This window comes from Melanerpes formicivorus, unplaced genomic scaffold (genome assembly GCF_026170545.1).
Source record: "Melanerpes formicivorus ecotype bairdi unplaced genomic scaffold, bMelFor1.0.p_v2 SCAF_96, whole genome shotgun sequence".
Lineage (NCBI taxonomy): Eukaryota > Metazoa > Chordata > Aves > Piciformes > Picidae > Melanerpes > Melanerpes formicivorus.
This window is the reverse complement of record NW_027142448.1, coordinates 462,328-488,061: the sequence shown is the minus strand read 5'-3', so window position 1 is coordinate 488,061 and position 25,734 is coordinate 462,328. Positions and strand designations below refer to the sequence as shown.

General features: G+C 47.8%; 1 protein-coding gene across 1 annotated transcript in view; it reads right to left on the bottom strand.

Moving 5' to 3' along the window:
* LOC137455353 (ovostatin-like) overlaps nucleotides 1-11,840 on the bottom strand; it is a 47,925-nt gene extending 36,085 nt beyond the window's left edge. The window contains exons 1-9 of the mRNA XM_068166080.1: nucleotides 11,764-11,840; nucleotides 11,057-11,240; nucleotides 10,573-10,729; nucleotides 8,321-8,373; nucleotides 6,638-6,658; nucleotides 3,547-3,715; nucleotides 2,045-2,129; nucleotides 1,126-1,237; nucleotides 356-470 (exon numbers count right to left, since the gene is read on the bottom strand). Coding sequence (XP_068022181.1) covers nucleotides 356-470; nucleotides 1,126-1,237; nucleotides 2,045-2,129; nucleotides 3,547-3,715; nucleotides 6,638-6,658; nucleotides 8,321-8,373; nucleotides 10,573-10,729; nucleotides 11,057-11,240; nucleotides 11,764-11,825 — 958 coding nt within the window. The 5' untranslated portion in view covers nucleotides 11,826-11,840. The remainder of the gene's footprint in view (nucleotides 1-355; nucleotides 471-1,125; nucleotides 1,238-2,044; nucleotides 2,130-3,546; nucleotides 3,716-6,637; nucleotides 6,659-8,320; nucleotides 8,374-10,572; nucleotides 10,730-11,056; nucleotides 11,241-11,763) is intronic.
* Nucleotides 11,841-25,734: the final 13,894 nt, after the last annotated feature.

The window sequence follows — 25,734 nt, the reverse complement described above, 5'->3', positions numbered from 1 at the left end:
AGCTCTCAGCCACTCTGACCCCATCAACTTCTCAGGATCTCAGGGAGTGATAGGACTAGGGGGAATGGAATGAAGCTGGAGGTGGGGAGATTGAGGCCAGAGGTGAGGAGGAAGTTCTTCCCCATGAGAGTGGTGAAGCCCTGGAATGGGTTGTGCAGGGAGGTGGTTGGGGCCCTGTCCCTGGAGGTGTTTAAGGCCAGGCTGGCTGAGGCTGTGGCCAGGCTGATCTAGTGTGGGGTGTCCCTGCCCATGGCAGGGGGGTTGGGACTAGATGATGCTTGTGGTCCCTTCCAACCCTGACTGATACTGTGATACTATTGATCACACCACATTTTGACCAGCTCGAAGGGCTTACCTGTTCCTTTCTCTGTGACAATGGCTTTCACATCAAGCCTCCTCACGTAACCGATGCGCTTTAGCTCAAAGATGTCAGAGCTGAAAACCTGAGAGAGGCAGCCCTCTCTATCCAGCTGGAAAGGGAAGAAAGCAAATCTTGTTGCAAACAACAACAGCTTCCACAGCATGCTGACAGCACATGGGAGATCTTTCTGCAGTGAATGAAGTATTTCCCCACTCTTTTAACAGGAGTTGTACAGGACTGACAGAAACATCACTGGCTGCAGTTTTCAGGTGGGAAAGAGAGTCACAAAGAAGGAATAGGTTAGTCCTTCTCCAGGCTTGTAGGAACCCAAGAGGAGAACCAATCAGTGCACTGAGTTCCTAGCTAGGTAGAATCACAGAATTATTTGGGTTGGAATAGACCTTAAAGATCATCTAGTTCCAACCCCCCTGCCATGGGCAGGGACACTTCCTACTAGAACAGGTTTCTCAAGGCCCCATCTAACCTGACGTGGAATTCTTCCAGGGTTGGAGCCTCCACAAGTCTTCTGGGCAAGCTGTTCTAGTGCCTCATGACCCTGATGAAGGAGAATTTCTTCCTAATATCTATTCTAAATCTAGATTCTTCCAGTTTGAAGCCATTACACTAGTGACCTAAGCAAAGATATGAGTTGAGGGAAGCAAAGCAAAGCATGAAAGACGGAAAAGTGTGGGAAGCAGAGGGAGAGAAGGAAAAACACAGCAGAGATGGCAAAGACAAGGAGGTGTAATAATTATGTATCATACATCTTTGTTAACTGACTGACAAACTGGGCTCCTTTTGCACCTCCCATATGAATCAAAATCCCTGCACACACTTAGCTGGACTTTCCCTTCAACAGGTTGGCCATAGGTGTACCTAGGGGAAGAGGAAATAGATCATCATGAGCTGATGCCTATAAAAATTGACTTAACAGATGAAGGAATGGATCCAAGGTGAACAGTATGCTGGGAAGCCAGGGAACAAAATGGATTCACAGGTTTCTGCTAAATCCCCTGCTTCTACAACAACATAATACAACTCAGAAGTTGAAATATGGATGACTTCTATTTTACCCCCAAACCCATGAACCAAACCCATACCTTAAATGTCAAAAGAAACACCTCTATAGGCATGACAGGCGTGGCTACTGACCTAATTATGGCTGTTGCCTCCACACTTCAGCTTAGACTGGAGTTCTAGACTCACTGAAAGCAAAGCAAAATTCCTCATATCTACAAGATTAGGCTTTCAATCCTGGATTCTAAATTACAGGATTAGATCTTGGTGTTAAAGTAATTAAGCTTGGAGGGAGTGTTAAAGACAGCTGGAAGCACAAGACCCCTGTTAGAATCCAACAGTGCTCTGCTGCTGGCAGTTCTCCCTCTGAGGTGTGTTATTGAGGGTGAATACACCCTACTTTAACAGGGGACCTCTCAAAAGGTTTATTCAACCCATCCAACACAATACTCACACAATAAAATGAGGTCATGAGAGAATACTCATACAATAAAACGAGATGAGCACAAAAGATAACGAAAGCTCCAACCACCCAGTCAACCCTGACCAATCTCTTCTGAGGCCTTCTTTATTCTGGTTTCTTCTCCAAGCCCTGTCTCTTTCCCCAGTCACTGGCAAGTTCTTGGGTTTATCACATTTCCTAACCACTCTGCACTTGATACTTACACTCCACAGACTTTCACTGTGAACTCTGTATCCAGGACAGAAAGGCTTTCAGGTGCGGTGACTGTGACATCGAATTTCGGCAGCACTGGGACAAAGAGTGAAAGAACAAAACAAAACAAACATTGGTACATTGTACACTTGCAGACCCTCCTGAGACGAAAGAGGAAATGAGGATATATATCATCAGTATTAGTCACAGGTGGGAAAGAATCTCAGTACTGGGGTGCCAAAATGGTCAAGACATGATCTGACCAGCAAGGGCTCCCTAAAGTATCACAGTATCACAGAATCACCAAGGTTGGAAGAGACCTCAAGAATCATCGAGTCCAACCTGTCACCACAGACCTCATGACTAGACCATGGCTCCAAGTGCCACGTCCAATCCCCTCTTGAACACCTCCAGGGATGGTGACTCCACCACCGCCCTGGGCAGCACATTCCAATGACAAATGACTCTCTCAGTGAAGAACTTTCTCCTCACCTCCAGCCTAAACCAAGTCACAGCTTGAGACTGTGTCCCCTTGTTCTGGTGCTGGTTGCCTGGGAGAAGACACCAACCCCTTTCTGCCAACAACCACCTTTCAGGTAGTTGCAGAGGGCAATGAGGTCTCCCCTGAGCCTCCTCTTCTCCAGGCTAAGCAACCCCAGCTCCCTCAGCCTCTCCTCACAGGGCTGTGCTCAAGGCCTCTCCCCAGCCTTGTTGCCCTTCTCTGGACACCTTCAAGTCTCTCAATGTCCTTCTTAAATTGAGGGGCCCAGAACTGGACACAGGACTCAAGGTGTGGCCTAACCAATGCAGAGTACAGGGCACAATGACTTCCCTGCTCCTGCTGGCCACACTATTCCTAATGCAGGCCAGGATGCCATTGGCCTTCTTGGCCACCTGGGCACACTGCTGGCTCATGTTTAGGTGGCTGTCAATCAGCACCCCCAGGTCCCTCTCTGTTTGGCAGCTCTCAGCCACTCTGACCCCAGCCTGTAGCTCTGCATGGGGTTGCTGTGGCCAAAGTGCAGCCCCTGGCACTTGGATTTGTTGAATGCCATCCTGTTGGACTCTGCCCATGTGTCCAGTCGGTCGAAATCCCTCTGCAGAGCCCTTCTGCCCTCTAATTGACCAACATCTGCTCCCAAGTATTTCTAGGAAGCTCTAAGAAGTGAGAACATCTGAGGTGAAGCTGTGAAATCTAGATGTCTTGGAGAGTTTTGCCAAGAAAGTGTGGAGATGTGGCTTGGAGAAGGTTGGTTTCTCACAGTGACATTTCCAATCAAATTATTGGCTTGTGATGCAGATTATTTTCCTGGCTGAAAACTGTGCAAAATGGTTACTTCCTCTTCTTTGGGTTTTTTCTGTTCTTTTACTTTTCAGCTTCAGTTCTTCATGAGAGTTAAGTGAAGGTTTATTGTCAAGGAATATGCTTGAAGTTTTAGCAATCGGAAAGCTTGATTGATAGGGTCTTATCTCTAATAATCTCTAATAAACAAAACCAAAGGGTGGTATTTACCATATTCCTCCACCAGGAATGAGTGATTTGTTTTATCTCCTGACTTCTTTGCTACAATAATCTTGTAGCTCCCCAAGATGGGCTCTTCAGTTAGTGGAAATTCAATCTGAACAATGTTCATCTCTGATGTCACATTTTGCCACTGAAAGATCCTGTTGCCCCGTGGGTCCTGAAGGAAAAACATGAATAAATATGGTCTCATTGCTTGTTCACCTTAGGAACCCTTTACTACTAGCACGCAAAACTGAATGCAAAGAAGAAAACAGAGCAAGTGGCTTTAACTCGCTGGGGAAGTCACTTAATGCATAAGCACTGAAACAAATAATGCCTTTAAACTTTTTTATTGTGCTTTGCACTGTGATATATTGGGACCCTCAGTTTAGAAGAGATGTTGATTCGCTGGAAAGTGTCCAGAGAAGGGCAACAAAGCTGGGGAGGGATCTGGAGCACAGCCCTGTGAGGAGAGGCTGAGGGAGCTGGGGTTGCTTAGCCTGGAGAAGAGAAGGCTCAGGGGAGACCTTCTTGCTGTCTCCACCTACCTGAAGGGAGGTTGTGGCCAGGTGGGGGTTGGTCTCTTCTCCCAGGCAACCAGCACCAGAACAAGAGGACACAGTCTCAAGCTGTGCCAGGGGAGGTTCAGGCTGGAGGTGAGGAGAAAGTTCTTCCCAGAAAGAGAGATTGGCCATTGGAATGTGCTGCCCAGGGAGGTGGTGGAGTCACCATCACTGGAAGTGTTTAGGAAGAGCCTGGCTGAGGCACTTGGTGCCAAGGTTTAGTTGATCAGATGGTGTTGGGTGATAGGTTGGAGTTGACGATCTCAAAGGTCTTTTCCAACCTGTTTAATTCTATTCTATTCTATTCTATTCTATTCTATTCTATTCTATTCTATTCTATTCTATTCTATTCCATTCCATTTCCTGCTCTGTCCCTCCTGACTACACTTTTCCAATTTAAGGATATACCTCCTTTTCTCCATTTTTTTCTTGGAAGTCTGCTGCTGATACTTGTAGTGTCTGAAGGCCTTTTCTACAGATTTTTGTTTGAACACTTTTCTTTGCCTGTCCTCATTGTCTCTCTTTCAAGTACTGACTGCAGCAGTGTGGAGGTCAAAGGGTCTATGCTTCACTGCAAAGTCCCATGACTTCATGGTATAACATGGAAACTTGCAGGAATGCTGTCTTGACATGGACTGTGAGTCCTGCTTTTAAAATCACCACAAAGTGGCATGGAATTGCTAATATAGCTATGTATAATATGTATACATTATATGTATAATATGTATACCTGCAGCATGGATGTGTTCAGTTTCCAGCAGCATTTGAGCTATGAAAAGATACACCCCAAAATCAGAGAATCAAGGAATCATTTTGTTTGGAAAAGACCTAAAGACCTTTATGAGCATTGAGTCCAACCATTACCTAACTACCAAGCTTGGTGCTAAACCACTTCCCTCAGCAATACATCTCTGCAGCCTTTAAACACCTACAGGGATGGGGACTCAACCACCTCCCTAGGGAGCCTGTTCCACTCTCTGAGAACCCTTTCCATGAAGATGTTTCTTTTAATACCCAACCTAAACCTCCCATAGTGTAACTGAAGGCCTTTTCCTCTTGTCCTATCACTTGTTACTAGGGCTAAGAGACCAATACCCACCTGGCTCCAACCTCCTAGCTAAACAACCCCAGGTCCCTCAGCTGCACCTCACAGACCTGTTCTTCAGACCCTAAACCAGCTTCCTTGCCCTTCTCTGGACCCTCTCCATAATCTTAGTGTCTGCCCTTGTAATGAGGGGCCCAAAACTAAACACAGGACTCAAGGTGTAGTCACCAGTGCTGACTGCAGGAGAACAATCACTTCCCTGGTCCTCCAAATAGAGGCCAGGATGTTCTTTTCCACCTGGTCACATGCTGGCTCATGTTCAGCCAGCTGTTCATCAATGCTCCCAGGTCAGATTTCCAGCCACTTTTACTCAAGCCGGGAGCATTCATGTGGTTGTTGTGACCCAGGGGCAGGACCCAGCACTTGATCTTGTTGAATCTCATACAACTGGCCTTGGCAGATTGATCCAGCCTGTCCCTCTGTAGAGCCTTCCTACCATCAGTCATCTGCAAACTTACTGAGGGTGCACTTGTCCAAGTGTACCCTTGACCAGAGCTTTGATAAAGTTGTTAAAGAGGACTGTCCTCTAAGCAGAGCCCTGGGAAACACCACTTGTGAGCAACTGCCAGCTGAATTTAACTCCATTCACTATCACTGTTTGGGCCAGGCCATCATCCAATGCTTTTACCCAGAGAAGGCATGAACAGACCGGAGGAAGTGGAGAGGTGAGAAAGGCAGGCATGAGAAGAGTGCAGCTTTTATTGCTGTGATGAATCTGGATAGGCTTTCCATATTAGTAAGGCTCAAACTGCATCCTGGGATCATAGAATCAAAGAATCAATAAGGTTGGAAAAGACCTCAGAGATCATCAAGTCCAAACTCTCACCCAACACCTCATGACTAACTTCAAGCTTCAAGTGCCACATCCAATCCCCTCTTGAACACCTCCAGGGATTGTGACTCCACCACCTCCCTGGGCAGCACATTCCAATGGCCAATTACTCTTTCTGGGAAGAACTTTCTCCTCACCTCCAGCCTAAACCTCCCCTGGCACAGCTTGAGATTGTGTCCTCTTGTTCTGGTGCTGGTTGCCTGGGAGAAGAGACCAACCCCCACCTGGCTACAACCTCCCTTCGGGGAGTTGTAGACAGCAAGAAGGTCTCCCCTGAGCCTCCTTTTGTCCAGGCTAAGCAACCCCAGCTCCCTCAGTCTCTCCTCAGCTCCCTCAGTCTCTCCTCACAGGGCTATGCACCAGACCCCTCCCCACCTTTGTTGCCCTTCTCTGGACACCTTCAAGTCTCTCAATGTCCTTCTTAAACTGAGGGGCCCAGAACTGGACACAGGACTCAAGGCAAAGTAATTTCTATTAATTTCTGCCAGTGTAGTCAGGAGCAAGAACACACATCACCCCATGTATGTACATGTGCCCCACATTTTGTTTTTATCTGTGTGACACAGTGCAAAGAGAAACAAATAAATACAAAAATCTTACCTGAACTGAAATCAGGGGGTACTGAAAGAGAGGAAAAAAAAAAGGTGGAAGAGATTAGGTGGCTGAACAAACACAAATTAATTTTCCCCAGGACTGTGAGAAGTGTGTCACCCAGAATCAGTATAATACCAGCCATTAGAGATCCTCATCTTTTATGTTAATCAGTTTGATAGACGTTTTACTTCATGAAGAAAATTGCACAAAGCAAGCCTGTCCAGGTCCCTCTGCAGAGCCCTTCTGCTCTCTAGCAGATCAACTCCTGCTCCCAACTTGGTGTCATCTGCAAATTTCCTGATGCAGGACTCACCCCCTCCTCCCCCAGGATGGGGCACTGATCCCTGGGGGACACCACTAGTAAAGCCATATGAAGTCCTGTCTTTGATCATTGGATAACAGGTTGGAGTTGATGATCTTTGAGGTCTCTTCCAACCTTGGTGATACTGTGATACTATGTGAAATGAGAACACTGAGGCAGTTTCTGATTGCACTGGATTGTGCCATCCCAGAGGAGCTGAGTATGTAGAGTTATAGTAGTGTATGTAAACCATTGCTTGGGCTTCTTTTATCTTAGAATCATAGAATCAATAAGGTTGGAAGAGACCTCAAAGATCATCAAGTCCAACCTGTCACCACAGACCTCATGACTAGATCATGGCACCAAGTGCCACATCCAATCCCCTCTTGAACACCTCCAGGGATGGGGACTCTACCACCTCCCTGGGCAGCACATTCCAAAGCCTAACAACTCTCCCTGAAGAACTTTCTCCTCACCTCCAGCCTAAACTTCCCCTGGTACAGCTTGATCTTATATCCTCACTCTGATTATTAGCACAGTGTTACCAGAAGAGCTGTTACTGTCTTCTGCATTAAAAACATGTGAGAAAAGACTCTTCCATCTTCCCCAACATCTCATGTCTAACGTGCTATCAGCATGAACACAGTCTGCTGGCAATGAAAAGAGTGAAATGAGATAAAGGATTGTGCTCACAACCTACATTCTCATTTCCCCAGTTTGAAATGAGCAGTGTCAGCTGGAGGATTTTACCAGTTTTGCAAGCAACAGTTGCTGAGCAGTCATATGCAGGAGACTGAATAGTGGGCTAAGCCAATGTTTGCAGCAACAAAAGGCAGCCTCTTTTCCAGCGATAGCAGGAGTGTTGTGTCAGAATCCAAGCTGCCACACACTTGTACTCTTCCTTGTGACTTTAACACTTAGGAAATCACGTTAATTCTTTGCCATTTAGTCCTTGCAGCATCACAGAATCATAGAATTGTCAGGGTTGGAAGGGATCTCAAGGATCAGCCAGTTCCAACCCCCCTGCCATGGGCAGGGACACCTCACACTATGGCAGGTTGCTCACAGCCACATCCAGCCTGGCTGCAAAAACCCTCCAGGGATGAGGCTTCCTGGCAGCCTGTGCCAGGCTCTCACCACCCTCATGGTGAAGAACTTCTTCCTAACATCCAATCTGAATCTACCCATTTCTAGTTTTGCTCCATCCCCCCCCACCCCATCCTATCGCTCCCTGAAACCCTAAAAAGTCTCTCCCCAGCTTTCTTGTAGGCCTCCTTCAGATCCTGGAAGACCAGTATCACATTTTATCCACAACAACTGTTCGTTGCAGATTGGAGGACAGGATGTTTCCCAGCCATTTTGAATACAGAAGAGCACTGGTCACTCACCACCTCCTTAACAGGCTTAAAATTGAAATCCAGGGCAACAACACGAAACATCACTGGAAAGACAAAGAAAGCCATGTTAGCATTCATTCTCATTTGTCTGGCTGAGTGTGATGGCTTCCATTGAAGACTCTCAGACTCACTGGATCTTCTAACAGTTCCACAGGCACAGGATGCAGGTGGTAAAATACATCTTAAGTCAGAAGGATCCTACATAGATTTTGCCAATGGTACTTCTCCCCAGCTTTGAATTCTCGTATGTTTTCATGACAGTTTGCTTACAGTCAGAAAAAGAGGATGACCAAATGAATAGGAACTGTTGTGACCAAGTGAATAAGAGCTGCTGTGACCAATGAATAAGAGCTGCTGTGAAGGTCATAGTATCACAGTATCACCAAGGATGGAAGAGACCTCAAAGATCATCAAGTCCAACCTGTCACCACAGACCTCATGACTAGACCATGGCACCAAGTGCCACATCCAATCCCCTCTTCAACACCTCCAGGGATGGCGACTCCACCACCTCCCTGGGCAGCACATTCCAATGACAAATTACTCTCTCAGTGAAGAACTTTCTCCTCACCTCCAGCCTAAACTTCCCCTGGCACAGCTTTGAGACTGTGTCGTCTCATTCTGGTGCTGGTTGCCTGGGAGAAGAGACCAACCCCCACCTGGCTGCAACCACCTTTCAGGTAGCTGTAGACAACAATGAGGTCTCCCCTGAGCCTCCTCTTCTCCAGGCTAAGCAACCCCAGCTCCCTCAGCCTCTCCTCACAGGGCTGTGCTCAAGGCCTCTCCCCAGCCTTGTTGCCCTTCTCTGGACACCTTCAAGTCTCTCAATGTCCTTCTTAAATTGAGGGGCCCAGAACTGGACACAGGACTCAAGGTGCAGCCTAACTAATGCAGATTACAGGGGCACAATGACTTCCCTGCTCCTGCTGGCCACAAGGTCAGGCAGTCTCAAGTGACAGCCATAACTCTTTCAGTGACTGTTTGTGCCTTGTCATGTCCCCACTGCTAAAGCAAGGTTTATGGCTTAGAACACAAGAGCTACAAATATTACTGGAAGTAGGTGGAATGTCTTAATGCAGTGTAGTTCCTCTTAGCCCAGTTTGTTTTTATCTTGTACAGCTCTTTGCCTTACATTCTCTTATTCAATTTAGTCTAGTGCTTCCCCCACCTCAAAACCAACCCCAAAAAAATATAGCTGTGTTTGGTGGGTACCTTGGTGGCACTAAATTATGGCTGGTAAGCTTTCCTTTATGCTGTGTGTTGATATAGATAGATCTCATCTCTAACTAAAGCATAGCTGATCCCACCTAACAGCTATATTATTTGGTTGACCTCTGGAAAATAAGTGTTCCTACAGTGTCCCAGAAGCATTAAAGCCTAGAATTTAATTAAGGAATGGATCTAGATGGATTCTTTGTTGACATGAAGCTCTGTTTGGTGGCCAGATGAGAAGTATGGATATGGGAACAGCATAAGTGCAGGCAAAACAACATAGAGCCACAGAATTGTTTAGGCTGGAAAAAACCTTTAAGTCCAACCATTAACCCAGCACTGCCATGTCCCCCACTGCAGGTCCCTCAGCATCACATCTACAGTGGTTTCAAATTCCTCTATGTAAATATGAAGTTCAAAACCACCAGAACCCAGAAGGTAAACAGAGTAATTTAAAAGCTTATCATTAATTTTGAAAGAATGGATTTCACTCTTGGTCTTTCTGGATGACCAGCATCACAGAATGAAGACTATGTCTCTTCCAACCTGGTCTGGTCTGGTCTATTCTATTCTATTCTATTCTATTCTATTCTATTCTATTCTATTCTATTCTATTCTATTCTGCTGTACTCTACTCTACTCTACTCTACTCCTATTCTACCCTACTCCTATTCTACCCTACTCCTATTCTACCCTACCCTACTCTCCTCTCCTCTACCCTACTCTACCCTCCTCTACCCTACTCTACCCTCCTCTACTCTAGCATTATTCTATGCCAGGCACTTCAGGAGTGGTCTAATCACCTCTTTCCACTGTTTTGCCTTGTCACCAGTAATGCAACAGCAAAAGCTCCCCTCTTTTGTCATTTGGGAGGGAGGGACAAAGAAAATAACAGAGACCACGGGATGAGAGTCTCATGTTATCCTGAACATTATGAGCCCCACAGAAATCTCAGCTTGAAAACCACCTGACAGAGAAATACTCCCAGAAGACATTGCTTCCTAGAGGATGTTGTTTAAATAGATATTCACCACTCTGTCCTGGTTTGTAGATGTGTTTGTCTGTCTGAACAAAGACAATGCTCTCCGTGTGCCAGACCAGCACTGACCGCCGCTCCTCCAGGCTGACCGCGGCGCACTTGGCAGAGAAGGAAATGAAAGCCACTGGGGCAGAACTGGCACGAGAGACCTGTGAGGAAACAGAGAAGCAAGGGGAAGTTGTTCTTCTTGAAGTCATTTACTCCAGAAAGCTACCATGTCCTGGGCTCCTATAAGGAGAACACCCATCTCACTTCCACCAGCTTTACCACCTGCTACAAACTTTCTTGGACCTTTCTTATTTCTTACATCTATTAAAAATACCTCCCTGTCTGTTCCTGTATGTCTCTCCTCTGCTTCCTTTTTCCTTCAGTAAATCTGATTGCTTCCTCTGCTTGCTCCACTCCTGTGCTCTCCACTCTACCTTTCTCCTCCTTGCATTTCTTTCCCACTGGGACATAAATTGCAACTCATTTACCGTGAAGTTGGAGCACTGTAGACTATCCCTTGGCTTGATGGCTCTCTCAAAAATCGTGGTGTTAACAGCACCATATTCCAGGGTGACTCTGACAGATATGGTCTCGTTGAAGTTGAGGAACTGCAGGCAAACTTGACCTTGAGAGTCACTTTGGAGGACAGCAGGAACCATGAGGACATACTGCCTGTGAAACACAAACATCAAACATCATAGAAAAAGGAGAAACAGCCTCCACATGATGAATTAAACAGGAAAACCCCCACTATTATCCAGTACCTGCTGCTTAGTTTAGTCTAAATACAGACCATTTTGTCAATGCTCCTCAACCCCCACCTGCAGCCCCTAACTAGTTCAGCCACTAGTTCCCCCCAGAGCTTTGCCAATGCCCCCAGCCCCCACCCTTTATCTGAGCCCTGGGCCCACCTGCTTTTAGCAAACTGCTGAAGTCACTGCTTTTCCTATCTGCTCTAACTACTGCTGCTGTCTTTTCCCAGCCACACATTAACGCCTGCAGAAGTTCTGCAACAGGCAGGAGGTCTGTTTCAAATGAAATTAGAATCATTCACTTGGCATCCACATTCCAGTTTAACTCTCCAGGTATAAAAGATGAGTCACAGCAGCATTTAAACTACAATTAATGGTGCTAATCAGCACTGTCTTTAAAGCCTTATCATGAATACTGCAAGCAATGATAGGACAGTTCTTACGGCTCAGGTTCCTTTGCAGCTGTTATATGCAGGAGAATAGCCAAAAGAAACTCCAACCACATTTTTCTCACTGGGAGACAGAAGAAAGAGATAAACTCCCTTCCCAAGGAACAATTCAGCTTGTCAATTCACTGCTTTAACAGCTCTGTGACATTCCTCACCCAAGTGCTTCGGGGGAAAGGAGTTGGCCTTTCAACTCCTCCCTGACTCCTTCCTTAGATATTAGTGCCTTTATAACTGCAGCTAGGGGTGGAGATCCTAGTCTATCCTATTGCTTCCAAGAACCTCCCCTAATCCTACTGCACCTACACCAACCCACTGTACTTAGATAATAACACTTTAGTGCAGGTCTCTTGATGTCTGAGAAAAATGTTACAGCAATCTTGTTTTCAAGGCCAGGGTTTTATTTATTACACTGAGGCTTGGTGCAGCACAGCTAAGCACAAAACCATCAGAACAAGGCTCTCAAAACAGATTAATGCTTGAAGGATCTTCCCACCTTGGTTGGGATTTACTATTTGGATTGACAGTCTGGGTGAAGCAGACTGACTTTCAGTACTTTGATACTTGATTCTGGTTAAACTCAGAGAATCAATAAGGTTGGAAAAGACCTCAGAGATCATCAAGTCCAACCTGTCACCCAACACTTCATGACTAACTAAACCAAGTGCTTCAAGTGCCACATCCAATCCTTTTTGGAACTCCTCCAGGGATGGTGACCAGTTTGGAAAAGACCTTCGAGATCATCAGGTCAAACCCATCACCCAACACCACCCAATCAACTAAACCATGGCTCCAAGTGCCTCATCCAGGCTCTTCCTAAACACCTCCAGGGATGGGGACTCCACCACCTCCCTGGGCAGCACATTCCAATGGCCAATCTCTCTTGCTGGGAAGAACTTCTTCCTAACATTCAGCCTGAACCTCCCCTGGCACAGCTTGAGACTGTGTCCTCTTGTTCTAATGCTGAGTGCCTGGGAGAAGAGACCAATCCCCACCTGGCTACAACCTTCCTTCAGGGAGTTGTAGAGAGCAAGAAGGTCTCCCCTGAGCCTCCTCTTCTCCAGGCTAAGCAACCCCAGCTCCCTCAGCCTCTCCTCACAGGGCTGTGCTCCAGACCCCTCCCCAGCCTCATTGCCCTTCTCTGGACACCTTCAAGTGTCTCAATGACCTTAAATTGAGGAGCCCAGAACTGGACACAGGACTCAAGATGTGGCCTAACCAGTGCTGAGCACAGGGCACAATGACCTCCCTGCTCCTGCTGGCCACACTGTTCCTGATGCAGTCCAGGATGCCACTGGAGATAATGTCCTGGCTTGTCTTTTCCCTGAGTTCATAGCTGTTTTGAATATTGATGAAATAGAATAAAGGAGAAGAAAGAAACAAAAATCTAGAAAGTCTTCACTGTTTGTTTGCCAAAGCAAGCACTACTGATGCTGAGGCACAGCCTCTCAGCAGGTGGCTGGACAGCTGCTTGACAATGGGAAATGGTGACTAAAGCCCACTTCTGGCTTCTCTTTCAGGTGCACCTTTTGCATGTTTCATCAGTCTGTTTTTATCTCAACCACTAGGCCTTTTGCCTTCCTTCTATCCCCTCATTCCTCAGACAAGGGCAAGGAGTGAAAGTCAGGGTGGGTGCTCGGCTGGCAGGTAAAGCCAAGCCACCATTGTATGTTATCATGGAATCATTGAATCGTTTAGGGTTGGAAAAGACCTTTAAGGTCATCAAGTCTAACCACGACCTAACACTACACAGCCTGGTGCCAAGCCATGTCTCTTTGAAACACCTCCAGGCATGGGGATTCAACCACCTCCCTATGGATCCTGTTCCAGTGTTAGTGAAATCTTTCAATGAAGAAGTTTCTTCTAAGAGACAACACAAACCTCCCCTCCTGCAGCTTGAGGCCATTTACTCCCATTCTAAACAGCATGCTTCAGTTTTGTAGACCTGAAGCCATATGACTTCAAAGGCCCAGTACCTTGCCAGGGAGCATGCTTTGCTCTAGTCATCTTTTAACGGAATGAAGCTGGAGGTGGGGAGATTCAGGCTGGAGGTGAGGAGGAAGTTCTTCCCCATGAGAGTGGTGAAGCCCTGGAATGGGTTGTCCGGGGAGGTGGTTGGGGCCCTGTCCCTGGAGGTGTTTAAGGCCAGGCTGGCTGAGGCTGTGGCCAGGCTGATCTAGTGTGGGGTGTCCCTGCCCATGGCAGGGGGGTTGAACTAGATGATCCTTGTGGTCCCTTCCAACCCTGAATGAAACTATGATACTATGCTAAGTGTCTGTCTCCTTTTGTTTCTTGCTGGTGTGTGATGCAGGGAATAGTCACACCTGCTGCACAGGGCAGCTAGGAAACCTTTCTATGTCTTCAAAATTTTCACTGCAGTATCAAACCAGATGGAACTTGGATGGCAGCAGCAATAGATTTAGGAATGGATATAGGAAGGGCAGATTCTGCCTGACCAACCTGATCTCCTTCTATGCCCAGGTGATTGCCTGGTGGATGTGGGGCAGGCTGTGGATGTAGTCTGCAGGACCTCAGCAAGGCCTTTGACACCGTCCCCCACAGCAAACTGCTGGCCAAGCTGTCAGCCCCTGGCTTGGACAGCAGCACTCTGAGCTGGGTTAGGAACTGGCTGGAGGCTGAGCCCAGAGAGTGGTGGTGAATGGTGCCACAGCCAGCTGGCAGCCAGGCACCAGTGGTGTGCCCCAGGGATCAGTGCTGGGCCCCACCCTCTTCAATATCTTTATTGATGATCTGGATGAGGGCATTGAGTCCATCAGCAGTAAATTTGCAGATGACACCAAGCTAGGGGCAGGAGTTGATCTGTTAGAGGGTTGGAGAGATCTGCAGAGGGACTTTGCCAGGCTGGACAGATGGGCAGAGTCCAAAGGCATGAGACTGAACACATCTAAGTGCCAGGTTCTACACATTGGCCACAACAACCCCAGGCAGTGCTACAGGCTGGGGTCAGAGTGGTTGGAGAGCAGCCAGGCAGAAAGGGACCTGGGGAGAAGAGGAGGGAGGTTGTAGCCAGGTGGGGGTTGGTCTCTTCTCCCAGGCAACCAGCACCAGAACAAGAGGACACAGTCTCAAGCTGTGCCAGGGAAGGTTTAGGCTGGATGTTATGAAGAAGTTCTTCACAGAAAGAGATATTGGCCATTAGTAGTTGTAGAGAGCAAGAAGGTCACCCCTGAGCCTCCTCTTCTCCAGGCTAAGCAACCCCAGCTCCCTCAGCCTCTCCTCACAGGGCTGTGCTCCAGACCCCTCCCCAGCTTTGTTGCCCTTCTCTGGACACCTTCCAGCAACTCAACATCTTTCCTAAACTGAGGAGCCCAGAACTGGACACAGGACTCAAGGTGTGGCCTAACCAGTGCTGAGGACAGGGCACAATGACCTCCCTGCTCCTGCTGGCCACACTGTTCCTGATGCAGGCCAGGATGCCATTGGCCTTCTTGGCCACCTGGGCACACTGCAGGCTCATGTTCAGCCCACTATCACCCAGTACCCCCAGGTTCCTCTCTGCCTGTCTGCTCTCAGCCACTCTGACCCCTGCCTGTAGCACTGCCTGGGGTTGTTGTGGCCAAAGTGTAGAACCTGGCACTTGGAGGTGTTCAATCTCATGCCTTTGGACTCTGCCCATCTGTCCAGCCTGTCCAGGTCCCTCTGGAGAGCCCTTCTCATCTTCAAAGCACTCCCCAGAGAAATGCAGACTAACATGATAGTCCGACTGTGTCACTGCATTTAGAGCCCAGGCTGAGCTCTGGCAGCTAAACTATGTGGCTAAACTATGTGTTCACTCCTAGGCCCATGCAAGTGCAACAGCAGTCAGGTTACAGCTTCAGTCACCTTTGACCAGCACATTTGCCACCAAAAACTGTACAACAAGGACAGTCTTAATACTTTGGCTAGTGCAGAGCTATTCCTGATCAGACCTCAGCCTCTTCACATAGGAAGATTGTGATAATAGGTTCAGGATGACCCATCTGGGCTCACAGGAGTCACTGGCATAACTGTGACCCAAGATTCCTTGCACCTGGCTGACCCTCATGTACTTCCATCTGTTACACCACTGCCTTCTCCAGGAATGAAAGCATCATAAAGTCAGAATTATTAATGCTGGAAAAGACCTCTAAGGTAATCAAGTCCAATTGTCAACCCAACATCACCCTGCCCTCTAAACCATGTCCCAAAGCACTATGCCTACACATTTTTTGAACACCTTACAGGGATGGTGACTCCACCACTTCCCTGCACAGCCCCTTCCATTGCCTCACTACTCCTTCAGTAAAGAATTTTCTCTTAGTATCCAACCTAAGCCTCCTTTGGTGCAACTTGTGTCCATTTTCTCTTGTCCCAGTAGTCACAGACCACTGAAATAACTTGCAGCCCTCTCCTGGTTTGTTGGAAGAAATCCCATCGCTCATCACAGAATCACCAAGGTTGGAAGAGACCTCAAAGATCATCGAGTCCAACCTGTCACCACAGACCCCATGACTAGACCATGGCACCAAGTGCCACATCCAATCCCCTCTTCAACACCTCCAGTGATGGGGATTCCACCATCTCCCTGGGCAGCACATTCTAATGATGAATGACTCTCTGTGAAGAACTTTCTCCTCACCTCCAGCCTAAACTTCCCCTGTCACAGCTTGAGACTGTGTCCTCTTGTTCTGGTGTTGGCTGCCTGGGAGAAGAGACCAACCCCTTCCTGGCTACAACCACCTTTCAGGGAGCTGTAGAGGGCAATGAAGTCTCCCCTGAGCCTCCTCTTCTCCAGGCTAAGCAACCCCAGCTCCCTCAGCCTCTCCTCCCATGGCTGTGCTCAAGGCCTCTCCCCAGCCTTGTTGCCCTTAATCAAAATCACTGCAAGTTGTAACTATTACTCTTAGGATGTACTTACTGCTTTCTTTAATGAGCTCATGATCTTCTCAGCTTGCAGAGCTGTGGGAGAGCTTTGCCAGGGTCCCCGTGTCTTAGAACAATGAAAACAATGCTGCATGCTCGACTGGAGACCCTATTGACCAAGCGGTACTTTAACCGCAGTTACCACGTCTCAGCATTGTTTTCCAAGCACCTGGGCTCAATGAAGCATTTTGACCTTTATTATGCCCTAAACCAACTGTTACAGCATAATCTGTTCGAAGAAGGTTTTGTAGGAAGCAGCCACACTCAAAGTCACAGATGGCCTCAGTGCTTCTCAATCACTGCTTTTGTAGCTCTAATTACCATCTCTTTGTGTTGATTCCCCTTTGAATGCAGCAATTAACACACAGGAAAGGTGTCTCGGTGTCTGCACCACAAGTATGTGGCTGCAGCTCTGGCAGACAGATCCACCTTGGCTACAAACTGCCAGCTGGGGTGCTGCTGGGAGGGCAATCGTGGGAGTTCTCAGCTGGGCTTTGCCAGAGCTCTTGCTGCTACCTACTACAGCACTCAGCTGGCAAGTTTGCAGCTGCTATGCCAGGCTGCACTCACAGAATTGCCACTCTCCTCTCCCCCACCACTACTGTGGAACACAAAGGATGGTTGGGTGATGATAGAGTCACACAATCATAGAATCATAGAATCAGCCCAGTTGGAAAAGGCCTCAGAGATCATCAAGTCCAAGCTATCACCCAACACTTCATGACAACTAAACCATGGCACCAAGTGCCACATCCAATCATTTTTTGAACACCTCCAGGGATGGTGACTCCACCACCTCCCTGGGCAGCACATTCCAATGGCCAACCTCTCTTTCTGAGAAGAACTTTCTCTTCACCTTAAGCCTAAACCTCCCCTGGCACAGCTTGAGACTGTGTCCTCATGTTCCAGTGCTTGTTGCCTGTCAGAAGAGACCAACCCCCTCCTAGCTACAACCTCCCTTCAGGGAATTGTAGAGAGCAATGAGGTCACCCCTGAGCCTCCTCTTCTCCAGGCTAAACAACCCCAGCTCCCTCAGCCTCTCCTCACAGGGCTGTGCTCCAGTCCTCTCACCAGCATCATTGCCCTTCTCTGGACACATTCAAGTGTCCTTCTTAAGTTGAGGAGCCCAGAACCGGACACAAGACTCAAGGTGTGGCCTAACCAGTGCTGAGCACAGGGCACAATGACTTACCTGCTCCTCCTGGCCTGCATATTCCTGATCCAGGCCAATGTACAGACTCACAAAAGTTTGGTTTTTCAAAGGTAGCAGGAAAAATGGTAGCAATAATGTCCCCACATAATCATCTGAGGATGCATGCTTACTCTGTTAAAAGAGCACTGCTTGGTTTTAAAGGCTTTTTATAAACTAGCACAACTGGGAAATATTCTCATATTATTCAAGACAACAATTCCTTTTACAGCCAGGACCATACTTATGCCCTCAAAATTTAGCAAAGGGACTTCAGAGTTTATGATATGATGGTCCCTCCCAGCCCCTGACATCCTGTGATATGGTGCTGCAATGGGATAAGGAAGAAGATTAAGTAGGAATCTGCTAAAAGAAGAGGTTGGAACACCAGAATGAGTCCCTTTAAAAGGGCTTCCTACAGTCAACCAGTAAACACTGAGATGTTTACAAACTAGTTTACACAGGAAGTTCCACCTCAACACTTGCAGCCCGCAAAGCCAATCAGATCCTGGGCGGTATCAGGAGAAGTGTGGCCAGAAGGGCAAGGGAGGTGATTCTCCCCCTCTGCTCAGCTCTGCTGAGACCCCACCTGGAGTACTGCCTCCAGTTCTGGAGCCCTTATTGCAAGAGGGATCTGGAGGTGCTGGAAGGTGTCCAGAGAAGGGCCAGGAGGATGAGCAGAGGGCTGGAGCACCTCTCCTATGAGGACAGACTGAAGGAGTTGGGGCTGTTCAGTCTGGAGAAGAGAAGGCTCCCAGGTGACCTCATTGTGGCCTTCCAGTATCTGAAAGGGGCTACAGGAAGGCTGGGGAGGGACTGCTCAGGATCTCAGGTAGTGATAGGACTAGGGGGAATGGAATGAAGCTGGAGGTGGGGAGATTCAGGCTGGAGGTGAGGAGGAAGTTCTTCCCCATGAGAGTGGTGAAGCCCTGGAATGGGTTGTCCAGGGAGGTGGTTGGGGCCCTGTCCCTGGAGGTGTTTAAGGCCAGGCTGGATGAGGCTGTGGCCAGGCTGATCTAGTGTGGGGTGTCCCTGCCCATGGCAGGGGGTTGGAACTAGATGATCCTTGTGGTCCCTTCCAACCCTGAATGATGCTATAATACTATGATACTATGAACATAGGGAAAACCTCCTTTACTGCAAGGGTGACAGAGCACAGGCTGCCCAAAAAGGTTGTGGATGTCTGCTTCTCACAATGGTAGGCATTGGAAGGAACCTCTGGACATCATCTTGTCCAGACCAGCTGACAGCACCTGGGAGGATCCTGAATTATTGCAGAGATGGAGACTCCACCAGCTCTCCCTGCAGCCTCTTCCAGTGCTCTGGCACTCTCAACGTGAGGAAGTTTAGACCCCTCACATTTATAAGCAATAAACTGCAAGAGTAAGAAGCACCACTATGAAATGCAATGTGAGCAGTTACAAATCCTGAGAAAACAGGAAACCCCAAGGAACTCCAGAGACTACTGGAATTTTTTAATAGCTATTTTATGTCTCCCATAAGAAAAAAATAGAGAGCTCTCTGCCATCAGAGTCAGTGAAATTTGAGCCCAGGCCTTTCCTTGATGCAGGAATCACTGTGACTGTATAAATACTACTCAGCTGTAAATAGCAATCAGCTAATACTACTATTGTCAAGGCTGCCTCTCATTGCTCTCCATTCACAAACACAGAGATCTGAGTGTGGTGCTACTACTAAACAAGACAGGCTGAGGTCTGAAGTTGTGGCTTAGCTGACTCTAAATGTTAGTCTGTTAAAAACAACTCATTTTGAGTCAAGGGTGCTACAGGCTGGGGTCAGAGTGTCTGGAGAGTGGCCAGGCAGAAAAGGACACAGTCTCAAGCTGTGCCAGGGGAGGTTTAGGCTGGAGGTGAGGAGAAAGTTCTTCCCAGAAAGAGAGATTGGCCATTGGAATGTGCTGCCCAGGGAGGTGGTGGAGTCACCATCCCTGGAGCTGTTCAAGAGGGGATTGCCTGTGGCACTTGGTGCCATGGTTTAGTCACGAGGTGTTGGGTGACAGGTTGGACTTGATGATCTCTGAGGTCTTTTCCAACCTTATTGATTCTACAATTCTGTGATCCCAGGATGCAGTTTGAGCCTTACTAATATGGAAAGCCTATCCAGAGTCATCACAGCAATAAAAGCTGCACTCTTCTCATGCCTGCCTTTCCCTCCCCTCCACCTCCTCCAGTCTGTTCATGCCTTGAATGGGTGGAGGCTTCTCTAGGTAAAAACATTGGATGATGGCCTGGCCCAAACAGTGATAGTGAATGGAGTTAAATTCAGCTGACATCTGCTCACAAGTGGTGTTCTCCAGGATGCAGTCTTGAGGACAGTCCTCTTTAACAACTTTATCAAAGCTCTGGTCAAGGGTACACTTGGACAAGTGCACCCTCAGTGAGTTTGCAGATGACTTCAAGCCCTCATATGCCTGAGGGCAGGAAGGCTCTACAGAGGGACCTGGACAGGCTGGATCAATCTGCCAAGGCCAGTTGTATGAGATTCAACAAGATCAAGTGCTGGGTCCTGCCCCTGGGTCACAACAACCTCATGAATGCTCCAGGCTTGTGTAAAAGTGGCTGGAAATCTGACCTGGGAGCATTGATGAACAGCTGGCTGAACATGAGCCAGCATGTGACCAGGTGTTCAAGAGGGGATTGGATTTGGCACTTGGTGCCATGGTTTAGTGAGTCCTGAGGTGTTGGGTGACAGGTTGGATTTCATGATCTCTGAGGTCTTTTCCAACCTTGTTGATTCTATGATTCTATGACTTACTGCCCTTGTGTGGACAAGACCAAGGGTTATTCAACCTTCCTTTCTTTGTGGTCTTGCTAGGCAGAAGCAAGGATTCCATTCAAATGTAAAAACAGTCACTAATAACTTATCTGAGAGCTCAGTAAATTCATTCTTCATACTTGTAAATCAAGTTTTTGTTAGAGAGGGAAAAGAAAATACTGAAAAAGAAGTATCAAGAGGACCACATTTGACATGTCCTTCCAAAAATGTATCTACTTAATCCCTCTCCTTTAGTGGGACAACTACTTGGGTTGTGTGTTCCCTTCCAAAACCTCCCCTACCAGCACCAGCTCATGGCTGACACTGAGAAATCATCTTGTCTACCAAAAGCTGACACAAGCACATGAAGAAACTCCTTCACTCAATGGGTTCTCAAACACTGGAATAGGCTCCCCAGGGAGGTGGTTGACTCCCCATCCCTGGAGGCCTTTAAAAGCTGCAGAGATGTGGTGCTGAGAAACATGGTTTGGCACCAGCCTTGGCAGAGTTAAGATAATAGTTAGGCTTGGTGAGCATAAAGAGTCTGTGATGTTGCCATGCATTTGCTCACCTGGGTACCAGAAAGGTAATTGAGGCTCAACAAGTCATTTCTGACATTATCAATCTTTCATCCTCTGAGGAAAGTCCTAACCCTTTCTTCCTCTTTCACAGCTATGCACAGCTCTCTTTGGAGGTTTAACTTCAGCCTTCTGTATCTAGCCCAGGTGACAACTTGTGCCTGTCACATCTAGGAAGTAGCTGTCTGAGGCTCTCATATCAAAATGACTTTTCTCTGCTTTATGGGAAGCCTGCTTTTAGTTTCATTCTGCATGAATGCCTCACAAAGTACACTGAGACAACTAGATTCTGCTAGTCCATCTGATTTCCCTCTCCTTCACTCCACTACTTTGCAGTGGAGTAGCCTTCTCTGGAGTGATTTGAGAGGGGTCACCCAGGAGCTTTGCTTCCCCTTGGATCTCAGCAATCAGACTGCAGAGCCTACAAGGGTCTTACTGACATTATCATATGGATGAAGAGCTTCCATGGAGCTGGCATAACAGATCTGAATCGTCCCTCTGAACAGCAGGATGGGCTGTCTGTGAGAAGGGAACAGTGAAGGAGCAGTGTCATTACATGCTTCCTTGCATGTGGCTACATGAATGGGCTTGGGCCAAATGAAATTTCTCAGACATAGAGTCACAGAACCACAGAATCACCAAGGTTGGAAGAGACCTCAGAGATCATCAACTCCAACCTGTCATCCAACACCTCATGACTAAACCATGGCACCAAGTGCCAGGTCCAGTCCCCTCTTGAACACCTCCAGGGATGGTGACTCCACCACCTCCCTGGGCAGCACATTCCAATGGCTAACAACTCTCTCTGTGAAGAACTTTCTTCTCACCTCCAGTCTAAACCTCCCCTGGTGCAGCTTGAGACTGTGTCCTCTTGTTCTGGTGCTGGTTGCCTGGGAGAAGAGACCAACCACCTTTCAGGCAGTTATAGAGAGCAATAAGGTCTCCCCTGAGCCTCCTCTTCCCCAGGCTAAACACTGTGGGTAAATGTTGTATGGCTGTTCCGGCTACTCTGAGAAGGGAAGTGTGTATCTCACTGTAGTCACTTCAGGGGTGTAAAATGATGTTTCAGTACCAAGAGCTCATGGAAGATGAGCACAAGAAATAAGATTTACATCTGTAAGAGCATGTCCTACCTATTGTAATTTAGTTTGAATCTGTCTTTTGTGCAGGCATGACATTGACAGTCCCTGACTAAGAGCCTGGACTCAGGAGTCTCACAAGTGACTAACAGCACCAAATGATGCAGGCTGCAGCATCTTTGTGAGTACAGGGGCATCACTGTGGTTTTTTACTTCCACTCTAAATCCATCTTGCTGTTGTTATAAAGGCTTTTCTTCCCACCATGACATAGCAGAAACTGAACTTGTTCCAGACACATGCTGGGAGGCATGCAAATGCTATTCAGAGCCTGCAGCTTTCTCTCCCTTTATCTGCTCTTATTATCTACTTGGCAGCCCAACAATACTCTTGGTGTTACCCAGTATATTAATTGTGCTCCTTCAAGGATGCCCCCCAGAGAGAGCCTGTTTGTGCTGTCAACCCCTGACCTTAGGCCAGAAAAGTTGGGGTGTTTTTTTCATTCACACATAAAGGGTATTTCTGCTTTGTCCCCAGTGATAATCTATTCTGCAGCTGCATGTTGAACTAATGAACACTGCACAGAGCAAGCTGGAGGATGTGTCCCTGATGAAGAACTGTCATTCTTTATTATCTTCTGTCATCTTTCTGAACATTTGAAGCTTTCAGGCTGAAAACAAGCCAGCAAGTAGGGAGTCAGAGAAAGTCCTCTTGCATGGTTTCCCCTTTTAAAGAACTAGGTGGTTTTTGAAGCTACTGCCTCATAAACAACCAGTGCCAGGCAAAACTGTCTGCTGTAGAGCACTGGGTGGCGATGAGGGAGTGACTGGAGTGTCAAATGGAGCAGATGTTGGTCAGTTAGAGGGCAGAAGGGCTCTGCAGAGGGACCTCAACTGACTGGACAGATGGGCAGAGTCCAACAGGATGGCATTCAACAAGTCCAAGTGCCAGGTGCTGCACTTTGGCCACAGGAACCCCATGCAGAGCTACAGGCTGGGGTCAGAGTGGCTGAGAGCTGCCAAACAGAGAGGGACCTGGGGGTGCTGATCAACAGCCACTTGAATATGAGCCAGCAGAGTGCCCAGGGGGCCAAGAAGGCCAATGGCATCCTGGCCTGGATAAGGGACACTGTGGCCAGCAGGAGCAGGGAAGTCATTGTGCCCTGTACTCTGCACTGGTTAGGCCACACCTTGAGTCCTGTGTTCAGTTCTGGGCCCCTCAGCTTAAGAAAGACATTGAGAAACTTGAAGGTGTCTATAGAAGGGCAACAAGGCTGGGGAGAGGCCTTGAGCACAGCCCTGTGAGGAGAGGCTGAGGGAGCTGGGGTTGTTTAGCCTGGAGAAGAGGAGGCTCAGGGGTGACCTCATTGCCCTCTACAACTACCTGAGGGGTGGTTGTGGCCAGGAAGGGGTTGGTCTCTTCTCCCAGGCAACCAGCACCAGAACAAGGGGACACAGTCTCAAGCTGCACCAGGGGAGGTTTAGACTCGAGGTGAGGAGAAAGTTCTTCACTGAGAGAGTCATTCATCATTGGAATGTGCTGCCCAGGGAGGTGGTGGAGTCCCCATCCCTGGAGGTGTTGAAGAGGGGATTGGATGTGGCACTTGGTGCCATGGTCTAGTCATGGGGTCTGTGTTGATAGGTTGGACTCGATGATCCTCAAGGTCCTTTCCACCCTAAGTTATACTGTGATACTGTGATACTGTCAAATGCATGTTGGATGTCACCCTTAGTTGCTAGCCCAAGGGGAGCATAAATGCTTTGCTATTACGTGGACCATTGTCAGTCATGGTTGTTCACACTGCTGAGGAAAGCCTCCAGAGTTTCTCCTGTCACATTTTCATGGACTGCAGCAGATGTATCCCTTAGGAACTGCTGGGGGAATTAGAAGCAGATGGGTGACCTTTTCTCACACTGAAAGTTAAAGAGAAGATTTATTCATGGTAGTTTTAAGGCTCCAGAGCATCTTTTGAACTATAGCAATCAGCAGAGTAAGAGAAATGCCAGCAGTATTCTGGGGTGCATTAAGAAAGTGTGGCCAGCAGGATGAAGGAGGTTCTCCTCTCCCCTTCTACTCTGCCCTGGTGAGGCCACACTTGGAGTATTGATCAGGGTGAAGGGCACCCTCAGTAAATTTGAAGATCACACCAAATGAGGTGAGAGTGTTGATCTGCTCAAAGGCTCTACAGAGGAACCTGGACAGGCTGGAGCAATGGGCTGAGGCCACTTGTGTGAGATTCAACAAGGCCAAGTGCTGGATCCTGCACCTGGGTCACAACAACCCTGCACAATGCTACAAGCTCGGGGAAGAGTGGCTTAAAAGTTGCCCTTCAGAGAAAGACCCAGTGGTGCTGATCAGCAGCTGGATGCACATGAGCCAGCATGTGCCCAGGTAGCCAAGAAGACCAACAGCAGCCTGGCTTGTAGCAGGAACAGTGTGACCAGCAGGAGCAGGGAAGTGATTGCTCCACAGCAGTCAGCACTGACGAAGTCATACCATGAGGACTGGGTTCAGTTTTGGGCCCCCCACCACAAAAAAGACATTGAGGGGCTTCAGGGGGCCCAGAGAAGGGCAACAAAGCTGTTGAGGGGCCTGGGGAACAGGCCTTGTGCAGAGCAGCTGAGGGAACTGGGGTTGTTTTGTCTGGAAGAAAAGAGACTGAGGGAGACCTTCTTGCTCTCTACAATTCCTTGATGGGAGGTTGTAGGAAGGTGGGAGTTGGTCTCTTCTCCCTAGTAGGATGTGACTGAACAAAAGAAAATGGCCTCAAGCTGTGCCAGGGGAAGTTTAGATTGGATATCAGGAAATATTTCTGTATTGAAATTAGTCAGGCATTAGAACAGGCTCCAAAGGGAAGTGGCAGAGTCACCATCACTGGAGGAGTTGATAAAAAGTGTAGACAGGGCACTTTGGGACAGGTTTAGTGGGCATGGTGGTGTTGGGTGGATGGTTAGACTTGATGATCTTGGAGGTCTTCTCAACCTTAATGATTCTGTGACTGCCTTGTTTCATTTCAGTGCTCTGTGTGTTCTTCCTAGGTTTCTTCTGGACTTCTTGGGCTACACAACTATGAAAGCTAAAGGCACATCTCAGATTTTGCTAGTCTGTGTCATCATTAGGACACAGTCTCAAGCTGTGCCAGGGGAGGTTCAGGCTGGGTGTTAGGAAGAAATTCTTCCCAGAAAGAGAGATTGGCCATTGGGATGTGCTGCCCAGGGAGGTGGTGGAGTCACCATCACTGGAGGTGTTTAGGAAGAGACTGGATGGGGTGCTTGGTGCCATGGTTTAGTTGATCAGATGGTGTTGGGTGATAGGTTGGACTTGATGATCTCAAAGGTCTTTTCCAACCTGGTCAATTCAATTCAGTTCAATTCAATTCAATTCAATTCAATTCAATTCAATTCAATTCAATTCAATTCAATTCAATTCAATTCAATTCAATTCAGT